The sequence below is a fragment of the Amia ocellicauda genome, chromosome 2, assembly GCF_036373705.1.
Source record: "Amia ocellicauda isolate fAmiCal2 chromosome 2, fAmiCal2.hap1, whole genome shotgun sequence".
In the NCBI taxonomy this organism is placed as follows: Eukaryota; Metazoa; Chordata; class Actinopteri; order Amiiformes; family Amiidae; genus Amia; species Amia ocellicauda.
This window is the reverse complement of record NC_089851.1, coordinates 15,455,897-15,465,919: the sequence shown is the minus strand read 5'-3', so window position 1 is coordinate 15,465,919 and position 10,023 is coordinate 15,455,897. Positions and strand designations below refer to the sequence as shown.

The window sequence follows — 10,023 nt, the reverse complement described above, 5'->3', positions numbered from 1 at the left end:
CACAGGCATTTCCCAACATCTCATCAGCACAAATTCAGATACGTGATGCCAAGTTAAGCTTCTAGCATAAATAATAAATGATTTGCTTCAGCCAAAGAGTGGGTCATCTACACTTTGTCACGGGTGTCAAAGAGTGCACTTTTTCTCTCCTGACATACGCCCCAAATGTCATTATTTTAATTGATTCAAAAACGTGGTCTTCTCCGAGTTGGAGATCTTTGAAAAGATGTATTCTTTAACTCCTAAAATAATCTTAAATGGTCATCCTTAACCTCTTGCTTTCAGATTTAGTGCAACGATGCGTCTAATTCCTCAATTGCAGGTCCAGAACACTAACATTTAGGATGTTGTTTCGATGCAGGTGTGTGTGGGTGTACATGCTATGCATTACATTACCAAATACATGGACTCAGTGTTGATCAATTAAAAATACAACTATTCATTTGAAAATGTAAACTCATTCTAAGAAAGTATCCCTGCTGGTTAGGCATTACAATGGACATGACTCTACAAATTCTGCCTAGAGATCCATCAGCCTTAGTTGGTTTAGATGTTTCTGATGGTGTACCTTTTCATTCTTGTTTGTGCTCTGCATTACACAGAATATTGACTTTTCCTTCCTTATGAAATGTAATTAGGAATACACTCATGCCCCGTTTCCACTAGCTTAAGCGTCCAGACGTGTCCTGTAACTTCCTGTACATTCCTTCTCTCCTCTTTCAGGCTGCCTGTTTGTGAGGCTTGGGTATTGGGTTTATCCATTTTTTTTGGTTAGTTACATTTCTGTATGCGCTGCAGTCAAAGAGGTGAATATGTCTGTGATCAAAGATAATACTTTAATGGTGGTAATGGCACTCGTTTATGCCACATTACTTACCTCTGCCACCTCGTGGAAAGGGGTTCTACCCTCGGCCTTCCAGTAAGATTTTGTATCAAACTCCACCTTGTAAACTCCTGCAGAAAAGTCAGCTTCTGCGATTAAACCATGAACTTCCCCTGTCTGGTCAGTAACCCTGGGCATAAAGAGAGAAGGAGAATGAGGGGGGGAAGCATTGCAAATAGACTTTGCTCATCAAAACACAATAAGCACAGTATTTTGTGACTGATTTGAGTAAAATATGTGGAACTACCAGGATGGCTTCCCTACTACTAACTCTGACCTTGGTTAATCATTTTGTATTTATCTCCCAAAATGTACTTTGTAGTTCTTTAAATATTCTTCAAAACATACCCAGTGGCTGCCTCCTTCCATGTCTTCTCTTCTGTCAGTTTCAGGACTTTCAGTTTGATGGCGGCTGCTGGCATTCCTCGTACAGCATCAAGAATCTTCACCATCAGGGGGCACTTATTGTCAGTAACCCCATGTTCGGCCTGGTCCTGGAATCATTTTAAAATGTAATATAAAATCAACATAATTACATAGTTCATCTGAAATACAAATTTCACAGACCACATTTTAAATTTATCAATTTACAGTACCTTGCAAACATCCCTGACCAAAACTAACATTTTGATGAATTACAAATAATGTAAAATTATTTTTTTAATTAAAATTTCTAATGATCAACCCTAACAATTTTGCATGTTAAGGAGGTAGAATGTCACCAAAACCTGCAAAGAAAATATATACATTGATAGGTACTGATTAAAATAAGATTTCATGCCATTAAAGTCAGTACTTGGTGGGAGCACCTTTGTCAGCAATTACTGCTGTGTGTAATTTTAGATTGGTTTCTACCAGCTTTGCGTAGTGGGATGGTGTAATTTTTGTACATCACATCACAGGGTTACATCACTTGTAACAAGCTCATATACCATATTAGCCCCCTTACAGAAGCATCCTCATGACATGATGCTGCCACCACCATGTTTGACAGTTGGGGATGGTGTTGACTGGGTGATGTGCTGTGTTGGGCATGTACCAGATGCAATGCTTTGATTCAAAACCTTTTATCACATGTCTTCAGTATCATTTACATACTTTGTCACCCCATACAAGATTTAAGATGGGTCTTTTTTAGTAATGACTGCTTTTTTGTCACCCATTCAATGAGGCCAGCATTTTGTAGGGACTGGGATATTATTGATGTATGAACACTGACTCCCATCTCGGACATAGTACTTTGCAAATATTTCATCAGTCTCTGTTGACTTCATAGTGGCATCCCTAACCAGTTTCCTCCTTGTTCAGTTGCTCAGTTTGGAAGGGCAGCCTGATCGGCGTAGTGACTCTGTGGTATGAATTACATTCCACTTCTTAAGGGTCTTCACCGTATTCAATCTGTGTTTCTCTCGCTCTTTTTCCCTGACTTTTTTTAGAAAACTTGATCTTCATGCTTTTAACTGAAGTCAGGTAAACCACTTTGATTACACAGAGACAGACTACAACACTAATTGCATAACCTTTCAATTTAATTTTTTGTGCCTGAAATAATGTAGGGTTGCTGTGGCACAGGGTTTGAATGTTTATGCAATTGAGAATCATCTAATTTTCTTTGAAAATCAAACTTATTTACATACCATAGCTGCATCATTTTGGAATGGATTGTGTAGATTTAAAATATAAAGTCTATATTTGAAAGTCTCTGCAAACTCAGATGGCAACATAATGTGGAAACTGTGCAGGGTTGTGAATACTTTTGCAAGGCAACATAAATAAAAAGGAACCATGCTTGAAAGAGCACTGTTTCTTAGGAGAATGCTACAAAGTAGTCAAAATATGAATGTACTTACTTATGTGTGGTGTTGTGCTTTGGCTTATGCAAGGCAGTAATTTGTTTACTCGTGTGGATGAGATCAGGAAATCTGGTTTGCAGACTTGCAGCCAGTTCATAAGAGAACAAATTAACCATTAGATTTTTTCAGAAAATAGTCAAGGATAGCCCACACATGATCAGGGTAAGTCATGCCCAACGATGGTAGGAGTTGTGATGCTCCTACTCTTCTTCCATCTATACCTTATACATATGATAGGAAAGTAGAGAAATATGTCTCCCTGCAGTTACTTTGTGTTAGAGTCCTGGCAAAAATCCTTCCTCTTAAGGATCTTGATGTGTCAGGTAGAGATTACTCTGAAGGTAAACAAGTCCAGAATAGACTGAATAGAGTTCTGCTTACTAAATTAACGAATTATTTGTTTTTCTCTTGAAATTAACTTTTTACATTTTGCACCAGATTAGCCAATGCCTTCTAGAATACCAGAAGAATTGTACCACTTTTCTAGTGATTAACTAAGGAAACCCCTTCAATTATCATGAACCTGTTCATGGTATGAGTGTCTGCTGACTAACTATAAATAAAGGTTCTGAAAAATGAAGTTAGAGTTTAAATATAAAGATTGAACCCATTGCAATTACACACTTTAATTAAACAACACTTCTATGTTCTATGTCTATTATTTTTCTCTACAGCTAGCTCTTTTTAATTTTATAATGTATTTAAATGATCTGCTTCTAATAAGAAACTATATAAAATTATAAAATTATTCTTTGTATATTTTATATTAGTCATACCATAAGAAAACAGACCAAATCTCAGTCATGTGCAAACAATAACATTTGTAAATTATGTTTTTAATAAGTCATCTAATAAGAACCTGGCCTTCACTATATAACATTATATGAATTACAGTTTGCATACACATAAGAATTGTGTTTGTTCATTAATTTGTTCATTCATTCATTCATACATTTATTCCATATGGGAAAGTATGGGAACTGCTGAATTCAGTTACAGTAGTAGCTCAACTTAAATTGAACTAAACTATGCAGGTTCCTTATAGGCCTTAGCAAACCAGCAGGGCTTTTCAATAAATAAATATCACCAGTCCTGCCATGTTTCTTACATACAACCCTTGCACGGTTTCTACAACTGACTGACAAGCAGATAAGATTCTGAGTTTGTTACATAATCCTGTTATTTTGTTTAGACTTTCAATAAACTCTTATAAATATAATAAATGTAGGCAAGAGTAGCAAAAGTTTATTTATGATGAATGTATGGTGTATTTTTTATTAAATGTATGATCTTGATCAATTTGAATTAACTACACTACTATAGAAGCCTTTTCCTGGTGTTGGATTTTAGTAAACCAAATTCATTATAAACAAAACAGAAATAAAGGAAATCCAAAAGTGTTTCTTTCTTAACAAAACATTCTCTCTCTGTATATATATCCTGTAGGTCCTCTGGTTTTGGTTCCACGTTATTTCTCCAGTATTAATGATTGCCTTGATTAGTCAGTTTTAGCATCTAAAACATTAATGGGTAATTAAATTATGATACCATTAAACATACAGTGTTACACTTCATGATCACTTTGATTTGAGTATGATGTTGATTGTTATCATAGAATTTACTATCTAGGATTTAAATGAAAAATTATCTGTCATTCTAAGAACTCCAGTACATTTACAAACATCAACCTGACGCTCTTTCGCAATCACAGTCCATGTACTGTCTATACTAAATTCAAATTCCAGATCTAAATGAGAATGACATTTTGTCTACACTACATTAAAGCAATGCAAAATGAACTTACCACTGGTGCAGCATCACAGAGAAAGATGGCGGCAGCAAAAAAGATAAAGATCATGGCACGGCCCATTCTTATTTTAGTATCCGATGCTTACTGAAGTATGAGAGTATTGCCTTGCAGATTTTTATACCCTGTCCCATTACCTTTTTCTGCATTTTTCACTGACCATGTGATTGCAAACCTGCTGACATTGCTTATTGACTCAGTAAATAACAAGAGAATAAGTAACCCATACAAAAACTCTTTGTAAGAACCTTATAAAAACGAGATTTAGCTTTAGCTAATCCCTTGGTGATAATCCTCAATCCTTTAGTACATACTTATCAATTCACATTTTTTAACAAATAATGAAAACTATGAGTTTAGCCAGTCTATGAGTCTATCAAATACTGTGGGTTTACCACTAACAATGATTTTCAAAGACTCCTCAACGTAACCATTGTCAATTCCATTTAAAACTCATAGCAATTATACTTTTATATCATTGATATATACACTCACCTAAAGGATTATTAGGAACACCATACTAATACTGTGTTTGACCCCCTTTCGCCTTCAGAACTGCCTTAATTCTACGTGGCATTGATTCAACAAGGTGCTGAAAGCATTCTTTAGAAATGTTGGCCCATATTGATAGGATAGCATCTTGCAGTTGATGGAGATTTGTGGGATGCACATCCAGGGCACGAAGCTCCCGTTCCACCACATCCCAAAGATGCTCTATTGGGTTGAGATCTGGTGACTGTGGGGGCCAGTTTAGTACAGTGAACTCATTGTCATGTTCAAGAAACCAATTTGAAATGAATCGACCTTTGTGACATGGTGCATTATCCTGCTGGAAGTAGCCATCAGAGGATGGGTACATGGTGGTCATAAAGGGATGGACATGGTCAGAAACAATGCTCAGGTAGGCCGTGGCATTTAAACGATGCCCAATTGGCACTAAGGGGCCTAAAGTGTGCCAAGAAAACATCCCCCACACCATTACACCACCACCACCAGCCTGCACAGTGGTAACAAGTCATGATGGATCCATGTTCTCATTCTGTTTATGCCAAATTCTGACTCTACCATCTGAATGTCTCAACAGAAATTGAGACTCATTAGACCAGGCAACATTTTTCCAGTCTTCAACTGTCCAATTTTGGTGAGCTTGTGCAAATTGTAGCCTCTTTTTCCTATTTGTAGTGGAGATGAGTGGTACCCGGTGGGGTCTTCTGCTGTTGTAGCCCATCCGCCTCAAGGTTGTACGTGTTGTGGCTTCACAAATGCTTTGCTGCATACCTCGGTTGTAACGAGTGGTTATTTCAGTCAAAGTTGCTCTTCTATCAGCTTGAATCAGTCGGCCCATTCTCCTCTGACCTCTAGCATCAACAAGGCATTTTCGCCCACAGGACTGCCGCATACTGGATGTTTTTCCCTTTTCACACCATCCCAGTAACTGAGCAGATTGTGAAATACTCCGACCGGCCCGTCTGGCACCAACAACCATGCCACGCTCAAAATTGCTTAAATCACCTTTCTTTCCCATTCAGACATTCAGTTTGGAGTTCAGGAGATTGTCTTGACCAGGACCACACCCCTAAATGCATTGAAGCAACTGCCATGTGATTGGTTGGTTAGATAATTGCATTAATGAGAAATTGAACAGGTGTTCCTAATAATCCTTTAGGTGAGTGTATATATATATATATATATATATATATATATATATATATATATATATATATATATAGATATATATATATATATATATATATATATATATATATATATATATCTATATATATATATATATATATATTTGCAAACTGGGATTCTAAATTTTTGGAGATTATTTCTTGGCTGTCTACCTGCCCTTAAAGCTGTGATCAACAGGTACAGTATGCCCACTTTGCCAAAATTAAAGGTTTACTGTCTGCTCTGTTTGCAGTTGTAAGATCTGTTCTTTCAAACTTAATTAGAGTACAAATAGTATAATTTTTCACCTGCATTACTCTGCTTCCCACAGCTGAATTGTATTTGTGATTATTTAGAGGTTCAGTGTGCTGTTTGTACAATTACAGGTATACTGCATGATCACATTTAATTATATATGGAAATATCACAGTTTATCAAGTATAGAGTGCGGAAAGCTGTTGTACCTTACTAAGAAAACATAATTTCCTGCATTTAAGCAATTATTCTTTTTTTTTTGCTTGCTTGTTCTTTAAATATTTGTTACTCATTTGTTGCGAGTGCTTCATATCAGTGATAATGTCAGTGAAATAATGTAAGGAACTCTAAGGCAGCATGGTTAAGAAACACTTATAAATAATTTAGAATGTGAAATGTTCACAAAAACAGAAAGTCCTGAATGTTTTAAGATATCAGTACCTTGTACATGTGTGACTTTATTTAATACCTATAAAAACGTTTCCAGCAACATTTATTAATAGTGAAATTAATTAAACCATCAGTTACATGAATCGGCTTATATATAAAGAAAGCAACATGTTTTTAAAATTTGAATCCATTCAGCAGCACAACAGAAGTTCATTCACCACATAGGGAAACATTGCCTCGATGCTTACTTTCTTTTGCATTACCTTTTACCAAGACCTGCTTTGTACAGGTCTTTTCAAATGGAGGAAAATACATTGTAGATGAGTATTCTGGATAATAAGATTGTTTGCATTGTGCAAACTCCTGTTAACCATTTTTAATCAACACAAAATACTAGAATTAAAACACAAACATTAGCACTCCAGGCATGTTGAGCTGATTTGCGGTTCATGTTGGTCAGCATGTGAGCATCATTTCAATCAAAAATCTCAATCATTAAAGTCAGTATATCAACTGCCTAATGAGTGTATACTTTGTGCACAGATTTATTCCTTTTCCTCATAATTTGTTTTGGAGTTTCCTGGCTTTTCTATTCCTATTATTCAAGTTTGCTTTACAATGCATCCAATAAGTATTTGCCTGGTTTATCCAACTGAGGATTAAGGAGTTTAACTTTTTCTGAATTCCCATGGATGAAATTTTCATTAACACAAACAACCTGGAGGATTTTAATATTAATAAAAAACATGTAGGGGTTTCAGACGTTTTTATTGTTAGTTTTGGGGATCAGTCAAGGCTGTTCTGATGTGGATTTTGTACAGCTTGTAAGATATAGCTATCTATAGCTAGCTATATTCATTGTTGTGAAACCATGATAGAGAGAAATATTGGTTCAAACATAACAGGATATGTAGCAAACCAGATAAATGGACCCTAGTAATTATTAGACATTTGACCTTTTATATGTGTAATGCCATATTCACATATAAGTTGAACAAGTACATACAAGCACACAGCCAAAGCAACACTTGAGTGGCTTAAAAACAAGATGGTGAATGTCCTGGAGTAGCCCAGTCAAAGCCCAGATGTGGGTGCAATTAAAAATCTGTGGTAAGACTTGAAGATTGTTGTCCACCAATGGTCCCCACTCAACTTTACAGAGCTAGAACAGTTGTGCCAAGAACAATAGGTGAATATTGCATAACGCAGATGTGCAAACCTGGTATAGACTTACCCCAAAACATTCACAGCTGTAAATGCTAACAAAGATGTTTCTAGCAATTATCGACTCAGGAGGGTGAATCATTCTCTAACCAAAAAATATCAGTTGTCTTATCTTGTTTCACAATAACATTTCTCTTGCCTCTTCAAAGTGTTAAGTAGGTTGTGTAAAGCACAGGGATAAAATCCAATTTAAATGCATCAAAATTTGTGTGCAACACAACAAAATGTGAAAAAGTCCAAGGGAGTGAATACTTCCTATAGGCACTGTAGGGGACAAAGCAGACTTCTATTCATCTGGAGGTTTACTAGAGCTTGCGGAGTCTTTCAGGAGCAGGAGTTTTTTTCAGTTTACACTAACTAAATTCAGAAAGGAAAGAGTCAACAACTTTACAACTCTTACAGTCAGTAAGAGTAATTGGTAAGGCTTTATTTGAATGCAGCTCGGTGCAGCCTACATAATACCTCTGTAAAGCCTATATAATATGTCATTACAGGTGCATAATTATTCACACTCATAAAATTTGTCATAGCATTATGACAACGTTTTGACAACACAGAGCTGCATTCAAATAAAGTGTTACCGAGTAATTTTATGAAAATAAAATAAAGAACATTTATCACCATTAGTCTTTTGTGTACTCCATATGTCTCATACCTGATAAGCAGGGGAAGGAAGCATGAGTAAAAATAATACACACACTGGAGAATTGGGTGTCAGTGCTCACAGAGCATTAATGTAAGGCTACAGGGACACCACACAGATGCAGTTCAACTGATATTTACAGTTTGGCTCACCTTTCCCATAGTCCCTTGCAGTTCTCATTTGTGTATAGGGGAAGAATGCAGCTTTCTAATCCTTTTCAGCCACTGCAGTACTGATGTGTGCCAGGACAATGCTAACTTGGGTTTCATTTGACAGCCCACTCAATATCTTTGCTAAATCACCTTACATAGAGCTTTAGTTTGTATTTATTATTATTATAATTTTATTAGCAGACACCCTTATCCAGGGGGATTAACAAAATATAAGAGCAATACAAAGTGCAATAATACAGTAAACTAATAACCATTCTTTGGGACCTGCAACAATACTGTACTATTATTACAATATGACCTATTGTGATGTGCACATTCAGTATATTTTCAGAAAATGGATATAAATAACTACATATGTTTCTCGTGTAAAGAACATGTCTTGTACCAAGGGCCTCTCAGATTGGGTTTGCAACCATAATCCTGTTATACTTTGAGACTTTTTTAAAGGCCTGTTAAACAGGTGACTATAGTGCCTGTTGGCAACATTACTTCCAGTAAATACTGTGACTCCCTGGAAATCATATTTCTCCCCTCTAGTTCTTTGACCTCCAGCTCATAAATATCTATCAATGCAGTAAACAATACTGTTTAATGTTTAATATAAGATCACACACATCACAATAAGCATATTGTGAATAGATTCAAAGACACAAAGAGTGAATTTAAAATGAGGATCAATGCAATGAGGGCATTTGAAAGGCCTACAGTGAGGAGATACTGAATTCATCAGTTATCTTCCTCAATTATCAATTATTTCTATGTTGCAGCTGAATCATATTTTCTGACATTTTTCAGAACATTAAGCAGAGTCCTTAATTGCAGTGACATCACCTTGTAACACACAAGTAAGTACATAAAAGACAGGTTATTGCATCAACATCGCACCTTCTTTCTCTTCTTTCTCACCTCTCTCCGACTGAGCTCTCCTCTCTGCTTCAAGGTCACAAACTCACCTTGTGTGCCCTTGACCCCCTCCCCACTTGCCTTTTCCAGGTGACTCCTCCTCACCTGGTGCTCCTCCTACCTCAACGGCTGCACCTACTAGGTGACATGGTGGGGATGTTCTTCTACACTGCAAAATCTCCTAACAGGTTTTACTCAAGGCTGTCCTGCCCCCTCCT

General features: G+C 36.4%; 1 protein-coding gene across 1 annotated transcript in view; it reads right to left on the bottom strand.

Annotated features, from left to right (window-relative positions):
• The window catches only part of ttr (transthyretin (prealbumin, amyloidosis type I)), a 5,423-nt gene extending 764 nt beyond the window's left edge, over window positions 1-4,659 (bottom strand). The window contains exons 1-3 of the mRNA XM_066719600.1: window positions 4,541-4,659; window positions 1,232-1,377; window positions 878-1,013 (exon numbers count right to left, since the gene is read on the bottom strand). Coding sequence (XP_066575697.1) covers window positions 878-1,013; window positions 1,232-1,377; window positions 4,541-4,606 — 348 coding nt within the window. The 5' untranslated portion in view covers window positions 4,607-4,659. The remainder of the gene's footprint in view (window positions 1-877; window positions 1,014-1,231; window positions 1,378-4,540) is intronic.
• Between the last annotated feature and the right edge of the window lie 5,364 nt (window positions 4,660-10,023).